At 36.2% G+C, this 21,321-nt stretch overlaps 2 protein-coding genes across 4 annotated transcripts in view; one reads left to right on the top strand and one right to left on the bottom strand.

Annotated features, from left to right (window-relative positions):
- Positions 1 to 1,642, top strand: part of ITGBL1 (integrin subunit beta like 1) — a 131,166-nt gene extending 129,524 nt beyond the window's left edge. Inside the window, exon 9 of the mRNA XM_083854653.1 lies at positions 815 to 1,642. Coding sequence (XP_083710779.1) covers positions 815 to 906 — 92 coding nt within the window. The 3' untranslated portion in view covers positions 907 to 1,642. The remainder of the gene's footprint in view (positions 1 to 814) is intronic.
- A 4,514-nt stretch (positions 1,643 to 6,156) lies between these two features.
- FGF14 (fibroblast growth factor 14) overlaps positions 6,157 to 21,321 on the bottom strand; it is a gene marked incomplete at its 5' end in the record, with an annotated part of 377,244 nt that continues 362,079 nt past the window's right edge. For 2 of the 3 annotated variants that reach the window (XM_083854654.1, XM_083854656.1), the window contains 2 exons: positions 6,157 to 8,798; positions 11,325 to 11,523. In XM_083854654.1, the coding sequence (XP_083710780.1) occupies positions 8,662 to 8,798; positions 11,325 to 11,523 (336 nt within the window). In that variant the 3' untranslated portion in view covers positions 6,157 to 8,661. The remainder of the gene's footprint in view (positions 8,799 to 11,324; positions 11,524 to 21,321) is intronic. The other variant, XM_083854655.1, reaches the window with a different exon arrangement.

Raw genomic sequence — 21,321 nt, 5'->3', positions numbered from 1 at the left:
CAATTATTAGATGTGGAAGAACTCTGCAAGCCAATTAGAGTGAGAGTGGGAAGGCTGACACTAGTAAATTGTGTCTTCCAGCTAGCCCTGTTAGCAAGGGTCATTTTCTGGAGGCAACCAGCAGTACAGCAGGAACAGGAGCTGTATCTGTAGCTCTAATGCCTAATCATGGATCTTCATAAAGTCAGAAGGAAGAGGAGTTTACATAGATACAAAGGCTACAGAGGTCTCACGCTGGGCATCCAAGGGTCATAAAAAAAAATTAAATAAAATTAATAGATGGGTCTCAACTCTTTGCCTGCTGCAAAATAGGGCTGGGACATTTTTCACTTAATAGAGAGTTTGAGATAGGATTTATTTGTATAACACTTTTGAGATTTTAGGTTTAAAGTTTTTAATGTTCGAAGTCCTGTTTTTATTGCTATTCTTTTGGTAGTTTTAATGGCTTTTTCTTTATGAATAATAGTTAAAAGTAATCTTGTTTTTGTTTGTACTTGGAGGCACAGTGTGAACACTTAGCCTCACCAGCTAGGTACAAATACTGGTGTACACAATTACACTTCACCATACACAATTTCAGTATTTGCAATACCACTGATGGAATTATTGAGAACATGCTATTAATGCCTTGTGAGTATAGGTGTGGGGTGGCTTCTTAATGCAATGTAATTGCTTCCTTCCAAAGGAAAAAGGGGTAGGGGAGCAATAAAGGAACAATGCATTTACTTTAGCAGAGCTTTTTACTTCCCATAAAACACATTTTAATGTAGTACATTTCAATTATGTTAATTGCCCTTTATTCATTTTATTCTAGGTAACGGTGTTTGTAGCTGTGGAAACTGTGAGTGCTGGGAAGGATGGAATGGAAATGCTTGTGAAATCTGGCTGGGGAGAGAATACCCTTAATGAAGGATGTCAAAGATTGAGGAGGGTTTTTTTTTGTTTATTTTTCTTTAGGCTGCTAGGACATTTAATTTCAGAAGTGTCTGGGTGTGGGTATGCATGCACACACACATACAGGGTTGTAAATACCTTAGAACACATTTGAGGATCTGCTCCGTAAAGAAATGCATCAGAAAACTAAACAAGGGAGCAGGACAGCCCAAACTCTAGAGAGTGAAGTCATAAAATACTGGCCCTATGGAACTTCTCCAGAGATTTTTTGTAAATTCAGTGGGACCGATATTATACCTATAATAACTATTTCTTTGAGCAACCTGAGGCAAAGGTATAAGAAAAACCTTTTTTAACGTTATTTACTTGGTTGTCATGTCTCCTTATCAGTATGCAACAATACACCTGTAGAAGCATAGCACTAGTTGAATATTTGTTAAATAATTAAGTTTGATTTGTTTCATGATGTTTGAAAAATACATTATTTGGCCCTTTTTTTCTTTCCAAAAATCCTGATTATGAACCAACTCATAAATTGAGAGGAACTGTAAAGAAGCCTATAAAAATATTATTTTTTTTTATTTGGTCAAATAATTGTGTAATTCAGGTCAAATTACATGACACTCAGAGGCTGAAGATCCAAAATGTTTGAATGGAATATTTTCCACAAGAGAACTTTAAGTTTCTGTGGTTGATAGATCAGTAAGTTGGTGATCTGATCTACATATTACAATGCTTTCAAGTACATAACGTATAGAAACATATGGAATGGAACTAATAAAGATATAAAAGTATGATTGCCTATTATGCATATGTATTTTGTAACTCACACGTACTTCTGTTGTACAGTTCTATGTGTCTACAGTTGCCTCCTACATGTAAAGCAAATGAATATTTTTATATTAGTAAATTTTAGGATGAAAATTCTGTTTACTCTTAGAAATCACTGTTCAGAACAGATGCCCTGTCATGCATGGAATTCACTGAATTTAACTGCTTTCATAGAAGCAGGGGACCTGAACATCAACTGAAAAATCATCTGTGCTATGCAGTAGCTTGGTTTCAGCCAAAGATGTTTGGACAATGTCAACAAAGTAATTCAAGTTTTAATACAGTAAATACAAACAAAGCAGTGGTATGAACAAAAATTTTATTTTTATTTTCCAATGGTGAAATGCTGCTCAGTGTGAATTTCACATTGAGTTATGAATGATGCACAACTACTGGGACTTCCCTAACTTATTTACATTTGAGTCTCTTATTTTTTTGTACATGTAGATTTGGCAGCCCTTGAATTCTTTAGAGCAAAAAAAAGAAATATACATTTTAGTTTCCAAAGTGTTTACATTTTGTGAAACCATGACTGAGCAAGAAATTGATTGAATGGCTCAAAAATACTTCTTTTAGATACCGAACTTTAACATTGTGGTTTAGGTGCCAAGGTCCTGATTTTTAAAGAGGTACATGACTCAGAAATAATGGAACGACGTATGAACAACAAAAAAAATGTATTTCCATTATTAGTCTAGAAATTACTTTTCTTTGAGAAAGGAAAGTTTTGAAATAGGAAAATACAATGGTACAGAACATGTAATAGATTGCAAAATTTCAAAGTAATTTATTAAACCGTTTTATTATTCCCCCATCCCATATAACTTGCTCTTTAACCACCACTTTTTTCCCCCTTTAACTGGAATTCTTTCTTTCTAAAAATGAAGCTTGGTGAAGCCCATATTCTCAGGGAATACCATTACCAAACATCCAACTTATATATAAGCTATGCAGATAAATAACTAGACATACATCCCAAAGCTGCTAGCTACTCTCTTATCAGATAACCAAAGTATCAGGCAGAGTTCTAAACTGTATTCATAAAGCATGAAGAATCTTCAAAGTAAAATTCATCTTGAAATTTTAATTTATATTTTATGCTTAAAACCCTTAAACTCCATGGAGCTCAACAGGAATAGTTTTAAGTTTTAGCAGATATGCATTTTGCCAACCCTAGAGTCTGGAGAGCACAAATTGTTGCTTTTATTTATATTTATGACTAATGAATACCACTGACCTGAAACATCTCATAATCACTGGGTTTTTTGCATATACATTCATCTGCTGAATCAGAGTGTAAACAATGAAGGATACGAAGTTCTCCTTGCTTTCCTTCCATTTGGATTTGTCTTAAAAAATACTAGATAATCAAAACTCTTATCTGGTGTCAGTAGATGCTTTTGACTTGTTTCATGGCAGCAAAACATTATATATACTGTAGATCAGCTGTGGTATTTCAGGTACTCACTCATATATAAAAGAACACTTCTTTTGGTGGTATTAATGTCATATTCAATGCATTATACTTTGTCATTTGCTTTAATTTTAAATTTATATACTTATAAAGTAATTTTTATTTCTACTTTGATTTTTTTAAACCAATCAGCTCCAACCTTTTTGACTACTGATGGATTATGTAGCCATAGCATTTCAAAAAGTGTTATTAAAGTTGTGTGTTAACTTACATACAGAAAAAAAATCAGAATATCTAAGACAGCTACTCTCAGTGGTTCAGTTAAATGCAATTATCAAACAAAATGGTGCTATTACCATAAACCTTAAAGTATTAACTAAGGCTACTAAAAATGTAATGTACACATTAATTCTTTTCCAAATTTTCTTCTGTTTCCTATAATGTTGCTTGAACATTTCCCCTGCTCTTCATGCTGAGGTAACTGGTGATGTGACACCCAGCAAATCTGTTTTGTGGCTCATTTCCTCTCTAGAAAAATGAAATCAGAAGGAATAAGATTATTATTCCACATATTTGAATATAATATCTGTATTAATAAATTGGGTTTTTTTTCCCTTATCTCATTCCCTGTGATGGGAATTCCAGATACATAAACTACAAATGCAGGAAGAGGCATCAGGAAGTGAAACTTACTGCTTGTTTCTTCATAGCCAGTGACTGTAAAACCTGTTTCCAGGCCTGTGGCAAAAGGCAAAACCAAATTGGATAAAAGGGGACTTTTTACTGATTAGATTGATAAACAAAAGAATACTTTAGCCTTGTTTTCTTCTTATGTGAGAAAGAACACAATCCAGAAGTGTGCCAGTGCTTCTATAATAGACTTGCAGGATTATGCCTATTGTGTATAACATATCTATAATTTCATCTATAAAAAACCTGTGGATTTATTTGCTTCTATAATTTATTAACCTGCTTATCATCCTTTTTTTCCCCCACTATATTCTTTCTATATTTGGCTATATTCTTTCTTAGAAACACATAGATGCATTTTATCATGTACTTTCTCTCACTTTTCTGATGCATTGCCCTTGCTTCTTTGCGGAATTACATCTCACTTTGTAGCTAAATGATACAGCTAAATGATACTGGGATGAAGTTGAATATTTCTGTGACTAAGTAATTGAAAAAAAATTATTACATCTTTAAAAATAAGTCATAGCATTTGCATTAGTCATCACAGAAAAAAATCCCTGTTATTAAACATTTTAGAATGCATCGCATGAAACATGAATTTATCTAAAGGGCCATTTAAAAGAAAGAGAACCTTCTTATGCCGTCTATTTTTGCTTCCATTCCCATTTGAATGTAGCTGAATAATGTATTCTTTATACCAATAAACAGATGGCTCATCATGATACACTTTTACTGCATGGACCAAACTGCTGGCTTTCATACCTCATTTCTCAAACTAGTTTTAAACCAAGACAAAGTTTCCCTATATATATATATATATATATATATATAAAGCCAGGGTTCTTAGTATTGTTTCAGGTATATACCATAGTCAAAAGTGAATTGCTTTACTTTATGTCTGGTGAAGGGGAGGGGCTGGGAGGGGTTTATTAAGAACCAACATTTATGAAAATGACACTATATTAATAAAACAATTCAGAATGGCTAAAAAACCCAGCAAATGAAGCAGAAGCTCTGTTATGTGAACTACAAAGCACTTAAAAGGAACTAGAGACCCTTCCATAGGCTCTATCATGTGAGCAATCTCATAAAGATTCTTGTGTATTTATAACATATTTGAAATACAGCAAAACAGTGCTTTGTTGAAGTAGTTAATATCTCCTCAAAACTGGATCTCTAAAATTGTGCAGGTGTGACTGATTTTGCCAAGTAGAACTGTAGCTGAAATACAGACTAAAAAAGAGAAGAAAATTATTTTGTGCAGTGTTAACATATGAAATGGCAAGATGAGGTTAGACTGCAGTGTGAACTGTCTCTCAGAGATTAGAGAAAACCCAGAACAAAATATAATGCAAGCATGCAAAAGACCTAGAACGCTGCAGATTCACAGACAGCTGCACATGTAAGTACAAAAACCCCAATCTGTAAATAGAAATTGATTCCATCAGGTTTACTATACAGTACTTTAGTAGTAACAGACAGTTGAAAACAGCTTTCACTTAACAGCAAAATTAATTTTAGAGGGAAGAAAATGGTGAAGTCTCATCCTGGAGAACAGCAAGAGAGGTATTATATTAAGGAGCTGAAATTTTCTTTGGCATGGTAAAGGGGGAGAACTGAGTTTGCCAACCTATTTACATGAAGTTTCATCATCCTGTGGCCAGTGCAATGATGCTTTGCACAGTCTACTTCTTACATAAACTTTTTTGTTGGTTTCCAGTATGCCTTCAAATAAATGTTTTATTCATCATGTTGAATCCATGTATACAACAAATAAGAATAAACACAAACTGTACAATGCAAACTCTTTGCATATATGTATGTCAATTTGTAACACTGACCAACAGGTTTTTGACAGACACAACCTACAACATGCAGTTAGTTCATCCTTGTCATACTCTTCCCATGCAACAGATGAGACAAGACAAAATTAAAGGGAGGAAACAAACACAAAGATACCTTTGTTACATTTAAACAGATTGTAGAAAAAAAATTAGGACATTGACTCATTGGATTAAACACTCATATGAATTTAGTCCACAGAAACAAAAAAAATAAATTAAAAAAAAAACCCCAAAAAACCAACCTGTATTTCCAGTATGTACTAACTGCTTAAAGAAATTAAATCTGGCCTTAATTATAGCTTCCCAAACTGGTTCACAGATCATAGTTACTCAGGACCAAAAGGTTAATGTTGAAAACAATGCTTATATAGGATCAGGCAATGAACCAGATCCTCCTTGCATGGCTCAGCCAGGTCTCCAGTCCTGTCTCTCCTCAGGCTCTTACAGTGGGTGAGTAAAAGGCAACTGAATGGGACATGAACTCGTGTATTCCCTCCTCATGAATCAGGTGAGAGAGAATGTTGCCTTCAGCTGTTTTATCTTACTTGAAATATTATGAAGTTCTCCTCTTACACTTGTAGGAAGGCCTGGGGCCACGGCGGGACCTGGCCGACAGTACAGCGTCAAGGCTGCTGCCTCCCATGGGTCCCCCACCTCACCATCTGAGTTGCTTTGGTTTGATTTTGTTTTCTCAGGGATGGTGCACAAATCCCACTGGACCAGATGGGATGAGAAGGGCACACCAAAGTTTTTTATAAAGTGTTGTTTCCCCACGCACACAGATTTAGTGCTAGCAGGCAAGGGCACAGTCTTAAGTCAAAGTTTCTTTGCATTTTTATCACAGTTTTAGATTAGGTTTGTATTTTTTTTTTCTCTACATGGATAGAGGGCTTCATGCTTAACTCATTCCCTCCCTAGAAAGACCCAACATCAAGCATTATCTTGCTGTTCTCATATCACACATACAAAAAGAAGTCTGACCTACAGAAAAAACCAAAAAGTTCATCTAGAATTTAGCAGCTTTACAGTAGCCTCCTTGAAGAGTGCACTAAATGTTGCTTATAAAAACAGAACACATTTGAAAACTAGTATGAAGAGTTCGTTCAGACTGAATCAGACTGTTCAGCTGAGCAGGCAGGAGTTTGAAATATTCAGCAGTCTCTGTTAGGGACTTCAGCACAAAGATGTGATAAAACAAATTGCCAGAAATACAATGCTAAAAAAGGAATGGATGGCTTCCTCTTTTTGTCTTTAAATATCAAGGTAACAGCAAGAGGCCAAGAGAGTGTTGCCACACACTTTTCCAGACTGAGATACAGTTTGATCTTTGCTGCCATGTCTAAGAAACAAATTCCTTCCTAAGCATACAGAGAGTGCCCGTATTTTTCATCTTCTGAAAGCCTGTGACTAAGCGTGCAAAAACTTCAGTGGCATCTCTGTGGCATTCTCTAAATCTTTCCCCCGCCCTCCTTCATCCCCCACAACACTGGCTTAATTGTTCACAAGTGACAAACTCAAAGGGTTGATGTTGTTTCTGGTAATATGATCCAAGGCTTCAATTTTATAATGTTTTTGATTTCTTCTAGGTTCATGTAGGAGAAAGTACAGTATATAGAGATCAAGGCAAGGCACCTTCAATCTAGCAATTTGGTGGGCATGTTATCCTAGGAAGCTGGGTGGAGGTACATACTGGGATATCAGTGAAATACATAGGACTGGACTTTGCATGCTTAGCTAAAAATAAAAATAAAGTTTTGTAATATGTCTAGTTTTAAAACTTCTTTTTTTAAAACACCAGAAATATTAAACTATAATTTGTAACTACCCTTTGCATTGGTGCTGCAGAAAAGAACACAACAACATCCTTGCCCATGCTTTGCTAAGTAGGTGTGGGATTCAGCCAAAAATAACAATGGCATTAAGTTCAGTTCCTTAAAAACAGGAAAGGATTATATTTGAAATGGATTTAGGTAGCGCAATTCTGATTAGTCTTACTTTTTTTTTTCTTTTATTGTTGGTGGTTGTTTTTCAAACAATGAAGATTTAGTTGATGAAAAATGAGCCTTAATTCAGACCTACAAGGCCTACAAAATTCTTTGGACCCACTTTTCCAAAAATGAGTGGGTCTTGCTCGCTGGGCAAGGCAAATGTTACCATTACCAGTAAGCCTGTGATATGTATAAAACACACACACAAAAAGAAACTATAGGGGGATGCCAAACACACGTTTCAGAAAACTCCCCGTTGGTTGTGTTTGGCACTCTTCCCTCCCCTTCAATGCCAACCTCAGAAGCACAGTATCTGTTACTAAAGAGTATTCACATTTAATCAATATTTTAAGCCAAAGACAACAATCCTATTCTTTATAGATATAATTTGTAATAATAGGTTTTTGAAGGCTTCCTGATTCCCTGATTGCTTTCAAAACTAAGCCACCGGCAACACTTAAGTTATAGAGAAACACAATCCCTGCAAAAGGTCACAAACAGTGGAGCGAGCAGCCTTATAAAAAAGGGAAGAAGAGAAATCCATAATAGCACAGGTTTACAGCATCTAACTAGAAATTACTTGATTATTTGTGTGCTACAAAATAGAACTTAAACACATGGATTTTGCTGAAACTGGACTCAAAAAGGGATTATGGGCAATTGTCAGCAGGCAAGGTATCAAGTGTACTTGTGAAGTATGTCATTCACATGAAGTGTCACAGTCACAGAAAAGATATTAAAAAGGCATTCCAATATCTGGTAGGGCATTCCATGGTCTGAGTTTAGCTGGTTCATCCAGGTGTCTTCTCGTTGTGGTGGAGCTACGTGTTGAGATTTATCCACTTGCAACAACTCAGTTCAGAAACAGCAACGGGCAAGCTGGTGACTTGCCTGCCACAAGCTGATCCACAGACACGGCCGAGGGGAAGTCTGGCAAGGATAAATGGCTCAACTGTACTTGGGACTCAGTAAAGTCACAACACCTGTGAGGATCTGGCTATGTCGTCTTGCTCTTGTTCACTGGTTTGCCGCCATTCATTATTGCAGATGCACTTGTGCTTTTACTTGGAGTTACCCCAGCCTTTGGCACCGTTTCTCCAATATCATGCAAAGATGGTTCTCGATACATGGCAACTGAGGGGAAGGAAGAGAAAAGAAGCATTTTTAACAATGTATCACATATGAGAGATCATCTCATATAGTAATAATTTTCTATGTTCCTCTTGCATACCAGGGAAACTTTATTTTGACAGACACTGGTTTTGCACCACTGATAGATTACTTGAGCCTCCAAAATTCTCATACTTCTTCTGCATCTGACTTAAAAATGCAGTAGGAAACTGCATTCTTGCTTGTTTAATGGATACTATAGCTTTTTTGGAAATGAAAAATTAGTGTTTTGTCTTTGCATAAGGCACAAAAAAATTTGCATGTGTATACACGTGTGTAGGTATGTACGACCCTTAAATAAACATTAAATAAAAATGCGAGCATTTAGAAGTAAAATGTGATAAGACAGATTATAATTAAAAAACGGTATCATACAATACAGTTGTCTAGTCTTAAGTGTTCTTTCTTAGTCATACTTTGCAAGACTAGGCTAGGGTCCAGTTCTACAAAGTTATGTGTACATCAGTCTCTCAAATCTGAGGATTTTGGCCATGGTCTCTTCTTCAGGTGCGTCTTGAAGTAATGTCCAGGATATGTGAAGAGTACAATAGAGGACTGGAGGTTTTCCTTCCTCATTTCCAAAAATATATGCAGTAGCCACTGATCTCCACTGAATGTAGAAGTGTAGAAAACTCCAAATTAAACTATTAACTGAATTCTTAAAGGAATTAGAAGTTTTTCCCTGATCTTCAGTCCCTATCTAACCACTTTAAATCCTTTGAGGGAAATGCATGTATTCAATTACACAGTTTCAGCATTAAGCTGCCTTAATGATTAATGTTCTTGGATAATTCAATTTCAATTTCCATGTCACTGTATCAGGTAATATTTCCACTTATACCTAACTTCAGTTGCATTTATTTGTATCAGAGCAATGTTAAAAGAGGTGTCACAGCAGTCAAAGGAATTATCACACTGATTTCTGGACTGCATGTGCTACCACAGAGAGCACAATTCCTTCATTCTGTGTCTAATTAGAGTAGGAGGCTGGAGCATCAAAGTACTGACCTTGATCTTCAATGGTGTGAAGTTACATAATAAATGTAAAGGGCCTCATAGCATCATTAACTAATCAAATACTTGTTCTAACATTTCCAGTGACATAATCTAAATCCTTTTATAGCTTCTGAAAGACTGAAATTAAATGTCTTCTCTAGAGTACATAAGGCTGGTTATGATCTATATCTTCAGAGTGGCCCATAAATGTGTTAAGGGCACTTTGCTGATTAATTAAAAGAGCTTGGTGAAATAACACTGTGACCTACAAAATTATTACGTTGAACAACATGAAATGGAACTATAAAGTAAGGAATTATATAGCAGAGCTGTCATATTTAATGATTCTCATAGGCAATGTAAATCAAGTTATTTCTAAGCATTGTCTATGCTGTTTGGATGGAGTCTGATCATCCAAACATTATTTTAAAAAGGTAACTTCTCTCTTAGTATGCATGAATTTCCATTGCTTTAAAAAATGCACTGGCATTCCCTCCCTACAAGTCTTATTTTAATATAGAGCGATCAAGATATAAATTATTAGTATTGTTGAGAGCTTATTAAACAACTGTAAACTTTCACAAGACAGGGAAAACACAGAAGCATCAGCCTGTCTTCAAATAAACATAAGATTATTTTGATTACTTCCTTATGATGAAACTTAAGTACTTGACACAATGATCCTTCAATCAAAAATTTGAAGTTAAAGATCAAAAGAAATTGGACTGCTAACCAAAGCATTACTCAGGTATGTGTTTTCAGATAGTAAGAAATTAGATAATTTTCAGAATGACTGAAGCTATGTGCAGCAACTAGAACAATGAGTAGTGCCCGCAGGACAAGAAGCAAAAGGCAGCATAGGTTTATAAAGGTCTACAGAATACATTGGATAACACAAAATTTCCGAGATATAAATGGATTTTTCAGAGAATATGATGTCATTTAGGTGTGCAAGGTTATTGTGATTGTTATTTGCTTCTATCTTGGTTTAAAGGCCAACTTACATGGGTTGTGTACATTACACCACCTGGCAAAATAATACATCATGATTTATTTCATAGAGAGACCTTTATGTTTTGTATTAGAAAGCTTCTACTTTGAGATGTTGACATTTCATCCATTCCCTTTATAACTCCCAATCATCCTACAATATTCATTATTTCATTCTGCCTAATGAAAGGACTATTTTCTCACTGCAAGACTCACAACAGCTTTTGTCCCTAACAACAGAATATTTTAAAAGCAGCACAATGCTCTTCCACAAAAGATTTCTTTTCTTGTAGAATGACCTCTAAGTCCCTGGAAAAATGTTTTTATACATGCCCTTTGTAGCATCACTGCACAGAAGCACAAAACTGTTCCATGAAACTTTGGGAATGGCACTGAGACTGGCCCCTGTGTGAGGCATGCACATTTAGTAAGGGCATTTTGGAAACCACTCCCTCCTCTTGTGAGAGCTATAGGAGAGTGTGCCAGAGATGGACTGAGCCTCACCTTCCAATGGCTTGGGTAGAAAATGAGCTGCTGGTTTTGTTTTCTTCACTCTGTTTCCTTTCATGACCTGCCCTTCTTTGTTCAGCCCCAAAAACCAGGCCCTCCCGGACTCCTGTTGTCTGTAGAGCATGGATGAGTAGATTACATAATAATTTTCAAAAACAGACTCCTTGAATTTGCACTCTGGTGTAAAAAGTTCCTGTGGAAAGAAAGACAAATGTTAAATGGTATCCCTAAAGTGCAGGATTTGTTTTGTTAACTTACAAATACCTCGTCATAAGTTTATACATGATTTAAGATAAGGTTTTCTGCTTTAAGACCAGGAGTTCTGTCTTTCTCTGGAAGACCACCAGTGAACTTTTTTCACTTCCCATGCATGCCTCAGTTTACTCATCTGTGCACCAGAGATATTATATTTTTAAAGTAGAAAGAAAGCCACACAGGCATAAAAGCACAATTTAAAATACAGGCATAATTACTGTTATTATGATTATTTTTCTGATAGGATATCCTTATAAAGATTAAGAAAGTTAATGCTAAAATAGCATTAATGAGATAACAGTTGTTCCACTTTAACTGAATGCAGCAGGCTCCCTCTCATTTACAACAACTAATATTTGATGCTTAAAATGCTGCTACCAACATATTGTAATATATAGCATTCCCTGTAGTCCTGGAAAATACCACCACAGGGAAATATCATTCTGATGTACAGATTTCTGGACAAAGAATAATATTTCCTACTGGCATGCTCAGGATTCATTCCAAAACTGGATTTTTTTTTTTCAGAAGTCCCATTCAGTAACAGCAGTTGTCTTAAACTCTATATAGGTTAATCTAAACATAAACTTCTGCAGTCCAGTAGCCAAGTAATTTAAAAAAAAAAAAAAAAAAAAAAAAAAAAAAAAAAGGTAACTAACAAAATAACCAGTGTGAATAATGGAGATAGAGATTACCAAAATTCTTTGAAAAAACCCAGCAAGTTTATAAGCAAGTAAATATACATTAAAATATCACAAGAAAATAGGATTCTGTGTGAATGTGATTTTCCGTTTGTGGACCCATCTGCTGAAGCCTGTAGAAGAAACAAGACATTAAAGGAGAAGGTAGATGTGGGAAAGGGGGAAGTAGCTTGCTAAGATTTCAGAGCTCAAAGTTCTCAGCCCTGAATACTCTTTATATTTCTTTTAGTTATCTTTCCAAAAAAAGCAAAAGCAAAAAAAAAATCTGGAAACTTCACATCTTTTCACTTCTCCAATCACAGTGGGGTTTTTTTTCCATTTCTTTTTGTTCCTGGCCCCATGCAGTACTGAGTTAACACCCAGCAGGCAATGTATTTTCAGGGTCTCTATGCTATCCCCAGCTGCCTATATATTGTAAGAATTTCACAGCTGTTTCTACCACAGAATTTACTTTCTGGAAATCAAAGCCCTTAAAGACACAGCTCCCCATACCAAAAAGCGCAGATTAAAGACTTTTCTGAATGTGCACTGAATGTCACTTGGTGCACAACCTAGTTCTCCTAATGTGGTGGGGTACATGGTATTTGTATTGCCATGGCTTAAGTTACTACCTGTGAGAAAAGCTGTCTTGATGAACACCAGGCATAATACAGCATTCCCAATCTTTGAACTTCAGATTAAAAAAAAATTAATGTGCTTTATGCAGTAAGAGACTAAAAGCAGGGAACAGCTGGGAAATAATTCATGAGGCTTCCCTAAAATAGGTTGCTTTGTCTGTCAGCCAGTACACTTAGTGCCTATAGGTCACACTCTTACAGGATGCAAAAAAAATTCTGAATTGTGCAATGGGCTTCTTTTTGCACTACCACTTCTATATCCCCCACGTATACAACTGCATACCAACTGCATATATATAGATATGTATATATATATATACATGCAAAAATGCAAATAGAGTCTGTACTAGAGGCACTGAATACAAATGACAGGAAAACACCTTAACTGCACCTTCTCCTTTGCCACGGGGCTTTTTCTCTCTCTGTTCAAAACTTTAAGACATCTGTTGTTTGTGTTACTCTCCTTTCTCCTCCACTGATTTCAAGTCACAGTAGAGCTCAAGGAGACTCAAAATAAAACCAGAAGACATGGAGGCATGCTAGAGGGAATGCCTCTTAAAGCCTACCACAAGCATTTACATGCAAGTCATATTCCTTGGCTGTTGAAACAGCAGATGCTAATCAGGAAATGCCTACACAGCTCTCCTTATTGCCTACTTCACTGAAAATGCTACCCCCTGTGTTCCCCACGAAGTTTTACTTCCTTGTAAAGCTCAATTACCATAAATACTACTTCTTAGCCAATACTCACATTTTTTGTGCTATAAACAAAAGCTGTTTGTCATTCTATGTTCCTCTGTACTAGAGCTGCTTGGCTGACTCTAAACACTGTTTGTATGTTTTCCCTAACAATATCCATTATGAGACTTAAACAAAGTTCCTTCAATTATGTCCCTTCCCTGAATCAAAGCGGTCTCCTTCCTTTCTCATTTCTTTGGCATAGCAGTAGTGTTTCTGACAGTGCACAGTATATAAAGTGGTAGGCATTTACTTTACCAAGTTAAATATATAGATATATAGATATAGATTATGTCAATGCAATTACTTAATTACTTGGCCATTCCTGGTTGCAGACTAATAAACTGCACAAACTGGTATCATTACTGCTATGTAGTTAAGAAAACCATAATAATAGTCTGATTATATTTTTTTTTCTTTCTTTCTTTTTTTGGTGTAGAAGAGTCAAACCCAAATACTGTATTCTGCCTAAAACTACTGCAGCTATCCTACTCCAGCTGTCTGGGTCAGGCAACAGCTTTGGACAGGGTTTACATTCATCCAGTATATTAGGATGCTATTCTGCCTGGGTTAAACTCTCAGTCAAAAAGTCCCTTAAATATATGTTAATTTAAAGCAGACTAATAGTTCCAGCAGTGTGGAAATGAAAATTAGGCACCTGACTATACTGAACTGCAGACACCAGTTCCTCTAAGGAAAGAGTTAGTCAGAAGAAGACTTCTGAAATGGTCCCCTTCCCTGGGGCTCAAGTGAAATTCAATATTTCTAAGAGTGTTGCCTAAATTCTTACCTCAGACACCATCTCAGCTGGCTGAAAATTGCTACTGTATTTTCTACAGCAAAGTAGCCATAACACCTAAGATGTTGTTTTTGCATGTACCTAGGTCAAATCTAGGCCTGCATATCTTAGACTGAACCCAGTGAGAACTCTCAGAAAATTAATAATGTGCTAACAGCAATGACTTTAAAAAAAATAAAAAATCCACAGGTGACTTTATTTAAACTTATTGTCGGGGATAAAGGCAGTACAGGGTGTTTTATAAGGAAAACTGAGTGGTGAGGACCCTCCTCTAGGCTACCTCCCTATCTGTATCCCACCTGAGGGAATCCAAATCTGCATCTGGCTGACATGAATAATTTAGATCTTCCCTGCAAGAATGACTTTTTGGGTTTTGATCCCAGGACATTTTTTATTAAGAAGTGAATGAATAAACTGCAAAATCAGACATGACTTGGAAACAAGATTTTGTGCTCAGGATTTCTCTTTCAAGGTGAGCCCAGATGTAACCTGTTGTTTTACATAAAAAGTGGTTTTATCCTGTCAAACCAACATTTGAGAAATAAAGTGTATATCAGCTGCCAATTTCCAAAACCCCAGGAATGGGTTTTGGCTGTGAACTGCAATCTGATACAGTGTCCTGGGTCCCAGAGAAGTAAAGGATGTACTAAACTGCACTTTGCTGAGAGGAATTTTCACTTGGATATTTTTCTAGATTCTCATCAAATGTTTGTTTTGTGTGAGTCTATTTGGAGATGTTTTAATTCAATTTTAATGTAGTTGCAGTAGCATTAATTGCTAATTAAAGATTGTGAGTTCAAACTTGTGGAATCAAAATTTGAGTCATTGCAGTTCTTATTTTTGCGGCCCCCACCAGCATAGCCAAATCTTAGCATTATAGTATTCAAAAGGATGGGGTTGACCTCATGGAATCATGTGGTGGTATCAGAATCTACTTTCATAGAACAAAACACAAAAGAAATAAAATAAAAAGAACCATTATCCACTTCTCAAATCTGGGAGTTTCTGAACAACAAGAGCTCAGGTTACTTGTGGTGTCAACGCAAAGAAATAAGGGTTGTTGGAAAGTAATTCAGATGACAACTGAGATGATTTCCTTACCAAGTAATGTCTTCCTGTCAATCAAAAGCTGAGGTCTGACCTGATTAAGCTAAGCCTCAATAGCAAGTGGCTATCGTTCAAAATCAAAGTACAGCAAATTTTATTGTCCCAGAAGCCACTGAGTAATTGAAAATATTTGAATGGTTTAGCAGTGCAACTTGCTATTGCTGTGATTTCACAATTTAGTCTGTTCCAGTTAGCTTTAGAGAAATTGCACATATCCATTCTTAGTCATGACCTTTCACTTAAAATAAACCCCACAAAGCTCAGTGTTTTCCTAGTCCAATTCTCAGAAAGAAGAAATACACTGCAAACCACAAAGTTACAAAGCAAAACTAGCATGACAACACAACTAGCAACATAGCTTCCAGATATTGTTTAAACATTAAATGGACACCTGTGGTTTTAAATTATATTTCTGTTCAGTAAAACAATAATGAACTGTTGGGACTGAACAAAAAATGACCTTCCATTGCACACCATGAGGGACAGCATAAGAACCTGGTTCTACAATGGTCAGCTGTACCAACAATAAGGGCTCCTACAAAAGTTTCCTATCTTCTAGTCATGAACCTTTAAGCCTCTTTAGTTTTGTGTTTTATTCTGAAATATATGTAGGAAGAGCATTAACTACAGCTCACAGAAGTGATAAAACTAGAAGATATCCTCTTGAATTGTAGCCAGCAGCAAACAAGAAGGCAGTGGACTCCCCTGGAGATAGGCACAACAGGACTTGTTCATCAACCAGGCAGCAAAAGCAGAGCTGTAGGCTGGACTAGCTGCAGTTTCTCCTTGGTGCCAGGCAGAAAACACAATTGCAATACAAACTCAAAGAGATTTCCAGGCAAGGAACAACCAGTCTAATCAAGCACTGTAAAATACCCTGACACTGTTAATTATTTGCACCTAAAAGTACAGGTTATGGGACAGGACCTCAGAGCTTTTGAAGTACAGGACAAGTGGAATCTGCCTGATGCAAACACCTCACAACCTAAAAAACCCAACAAATCCAATCAATAGAGTCAATGGTATCAGCACAGTAATAGGTGGTTACCTTTTTTTTTTTTTTTTTTTTTTTTTTTTTTTTTTTTTTTTCTGTGGTAGAAATAATGACAAAGGATTCTTAAGGAAAGACTGGAGAAAGGGCAACACGAGGTTAGTGAAGGCTTATGGGAAATCTCTGTGGAGAGAGAGAAGCAGCACAATCAGCACAAAAGTGTTTTGAGAGAGGCTAGCAACACAAAAAGAAGCAACATAAAAAAGAAGGAAATGACATTTTAATAGTGGATAGAAAGGTTGGAAATGACTCATGAAGATTGGTCTTAAGGTTGAAAAGAAGCAGTCTGCTTAATGAGGAAAATGCACTCAAAAGAGAAGAGAAGTTAAAATAGTGAAGATGGGAAATGAACTTTGTAGCAGAGTTCTGAACGGAGACTGTGGGGGTAGCGCTGCATTCCTCAGTGCAGGAGGGGAGGATGCTGCAGTGATCAAAGTGTGAAGTGATGAGATCCCAGAAAACAGCTACAGTAGGGTGGAACAGCAAAAGGCCTTCTCACAGACTTATTTGTGCTGCAAAACCTGTAAGATCTGGAGGCTTCTCCTGCACATGAGACTTGGAATATACTAAAATCAATATTCCAGTGACTTGCTACCCACTGAATTAGGCAAGTTAGACTACCTTCTTATAGTAAACCTGTCTGACAAATGCTTGTCAAAGAAAACAAAAGAATCACTTAACATTTTCTGTCTATAACACTGAATTTCCTCAACACTAAATAAAGATGGCTAAAAGTCTGCAGTTTGAACCCATCTCATGCATTAGCTCCTCTTTGAATGGCAGAAAACATAGCAACACATGGTTACATACCTTATGAATTAAGGAGAAATTTATATTTTATTTCCTGCAGGTTGAGAAGACATTTAGTGTATCTGGGTTTAAAAAAAACCCTAATACAAACATATTTTTTAAACATCAGAACAAGAACAAGCAAAATTGGCAGAATTTTTTATGTGCAATCTGGCCAAGTAAGATACCAAGAACACAAGACTTTAGCTGCCACTGCAAGCTTTTTTAGTCAAATTACTAACTTCAAAAGTAAAGGTAGTAATAGCTGAATAGTAGTAATAGCTGACAATCCTACAGATGTCCTATAAAAGCAGCAAACACTCACAGCCTCTTTCAAACACTTTCCACCATTTTCTGACAGAAAATTTCCTCAATATATCACAATAGTCAGAGAACACCACGATTGTCTCTTTTAGGCTATGTTATTTCTGTTTCTGAAGATTAATAAATGTGGTCCTTAAAAAAGAAGAAAGTTATAAAGAAAGAGGACTTGCTATCATTCGGGTAAAAATCAGGGATGATTTTTGCTGGTTAAAGAATCACTGAGAGAACATTAAAATGTCAGTGTGTAAAAGAAAACTTTCAGCTTTGATTTCTGTATCTCATTTTCAAGTTCCTTAAAGATTTGAAAATGTAGCTAAAACTGCTTGTAAAGAAATAAAACACTTTTGACTAAATTTAGGCAAAATTCAGTGTAAATTAATGTTATTGCAAATATTAGCACTTAACTAGGATACTAATTAGCAGGGATATGAATGGTAATATTGATCGTGTAACAATTCTTTTATTCATGTACATTCATAAGCACCTAAAATAAGGTCATGAATAAAATTCACATAATATAAATAAAGATAAGCTAACAAAAATAGCTTGAACAGATATCTGTGAGTTTAAGAGGATCACAGAATCACAAAAGAGTTAGGGTTGCAAGGGACCTCTGGAGATATCTAGTCCAACACTCTTAACAGTGATCAAAGCCCAAGTCTGGCTTAATTTTATGTCCAGATTGGAATAATAGAATCATTAAAGCTGGAAAAGGCCTTGAAGATGATGAGTTTCAACCCTTGACTGAACACCACCACATCAACTAAACCACAGCACCAAGTAGCACATCTGGTCATTTCTTGAACAATTCCAGGAATGGTGACTCCACCACTTCCATTCCAATGCTTAACCACCCTTTTAGTGAAGGAATTCTTTCTGATATCCAACACGAGCCTTCCCTGGTGCAGTTTAAGGCCATTTCCTCTTGTCCTGTGTCTGTTTGCCTGGGAGAAGAGGCTGTCCCCCACCCTCCTAGAACCTCCTTTCAGGTACTTGTAGAGAGTGATAAGGCAAAACCAGAATACAGCATCTTGATTTACAAAAGTTTCCTTACTTCAAAACAGATAGGTTGCCTTGCTTACAACTAGAAGCTATGGCCATATTAATCTATAATTTATTAAAGGAAATAATATTTTTTTAATGGAAGGCAGAGCACATGCTCTTTCATAAACTTACTATTTCAAAGATGAAACAATGATGTCAGATAAAATAATATTTTTAATAAAAACTTCAAGAATGATCCCAAATTACTACTTATATATACTAGCCAGGAGAAGTCATATATTTCTCTCTCCTTCTTACATAGAAGCTTCTATTATGTTAGAAGCAGTGCTCTGGTATTAATCTTCTTTTGGCCGCTATCTACAATTCATAGTCATCAACTCAGTGGGACACAGCTGAGATAGAACAAATTTCCTTGATATGAGCATTTCCGATATATGTTATTTAAAGTTGGACAATTGGACTGAAAAAATAACCTAATGTTTGTGAAATGCAGGCCATCATGAAGATCAGAAACATAACCCTCACACTTGGAATGAGTGAGTGGAAATCGTTTAAACACAAGAGAAAGTTTGGGGGAGCAGCCTGGAAAAGTTACTAATTTTCAAAACTGTTTTTATAACACTCATTCCAAAACTAGAATACATCACTAAATTTCAAGAGTAGGACCCCTAAAAAAGTGCTGCTTTCCCTGAATAAAAGAAGCAAAATTTATTTTAGAAATATTATTGAGAAGCTAAATTTGTACCTATGGGTTCAGACTGCGAATGGTCTGCAGCCCACCAAGAGCCATCGCATGTTATAGATGTATGGTCAAGTATCCCCACAGACACATGGAGAGAGAAGCTATTTTATGCTTCACTTCAACTCTGAACTTTCACAGAAATGTGTAATTTTTTGCTTGGGTACATCTTTGGCTTTAAAGCAAATGCAGCCAGAATCCTTGTATCACTGAAATGAGATATTCGTTCTCCCAGAGCATGATCTCCTCCCCACCTAATCCTCAGCATCTACCTTCCCTTAAGATCCAAATATGCAGTAAAAGTTGCTTTAAGGCCTCAGCATAAACAGCAACAATAACTCCTTGCTATGTCAACACAGAGAGATATATTTTATGTTTGTACAGCATCTGTGATTAAAGAAACCCAGTATCAATAAGAAAGGCAGATGCCCCAAGGCATGACTAAGAGAAAATGCGTGCGTTGTAGGGAATATTTTCTTCCAGTATATAACGGGGGGTTTTGGAGAAGATGAGTAAACCAGCCTATATTTGATGGTCACTTCCACTCAGAACAGCCATAATTCATCAGCTTGTTGACAGCACCAGGCTCTCATCTAGAAAAGGTCAATGCCAAGGGAAAAATGGGACAGCACTAAATTAAGAGACTGAAAGGAAGGATTTAACAACATAGCTGTTGAAACAAACCCTGATGGGCTGGGGAAGAAATTCTCCTCCACTTGCCCATCAATCCACTGTTCTGCCCCTGGATGAATAATGCAGGAGGAATACAGAGACACTCAGTCATAGACCAAACTTTTCCAAATGACAGTGGAATTTTTGGACACAAGTTTATCCAGACACTTGCAGTCGTTACTGTAGACAATCTTCTGCAATGCAAATGCCTCAAATAAAACAAACTATAAAGAAAAACACAAAAATAGTTATTGAAATAGCCAAGTAACCAAAAAGAACTAAGAAGGATGACTTTTTCTAGTTGTTTACCACAAGGAAATTTCTGCTTCTCTCTAATACACTGAAATAGTGGATACAGAAAAATTATTACAGTTTTTGCCACTATTGTGCAACATCAGATAGGATGGTACATTTTCATATATACAGTTTATATACTTTCTCTGTATGATAGTATGACATGTCCATGACCAGGTACAAATGCAAAAGTAAACATAAATAGGTACAAATTTAGAGGTATTTTTCAAGGTATAATTTAGGCCCTTTCAGTTCGACATGTTCCTTCCAAAAGATGTGTGAACTTATGAAAGTTCAAAATGGGTGTAATTTACAAGCTGAGAAGCCAGAAAAAGTTGCAAGAACACTCAAGCTATATGAAGTGGCCTACTTTAGTGTACTCTTTTCTATCTCTTTTTTCTTTACATTTGTGAGCCTGTTTTTCTGCTTGCAGCCTTTCTTTATGACGTGTCACTGTATGAATTACGCTGTCTAAAAATCAACTATTACAAAAGACAGGGGCTGGAATAAATAAAACTCAGGGGGGTAGGTTTTATGAAATTATATTTATATGGTTATTATATGACATTCTTGCTGATGTCTCTTTCTCATCTTCTGGGGTTTTACACTTGGTGTTCATAAGAAGAACATGAAAGGTAAATTCAGAGGAACCTGAGTCTGAGGAGATTTGTGTAAGGCAAAACTATTGTGTTATGAACGTCATCAAATCTAAGAAAATGCATTAGCTATGTCTCCTCTTCATTTCACAACTCAATATAAGCTGCAGTTGATCACTGAAGGCTGGGAAGCAAAGGACACAGAGACAACTTTCAGATTTTTCCTATTTAACTTTTGTTATACAATGAATATGCATTTTAGGAGAAGCCACCAATTTCTCCCTTCTTTCACTGTGCATCTTTT

This window comes from Zosterops lateralis, assembly GCF_965231275.1.
Source record: "Zosterops lateralis genome assembly, chromosome: 2".
Lineage (NCBI taxonomy): Eukaryota > Metazoa > Chordata > Aves > Passeriformes > Zosteropidae > Zosterops > Zosterops lateralis.
Note: the sequence above shows the minus strand (reverse complement) of the source record. Positions and strands in the feature narration are given on the sequence as shown.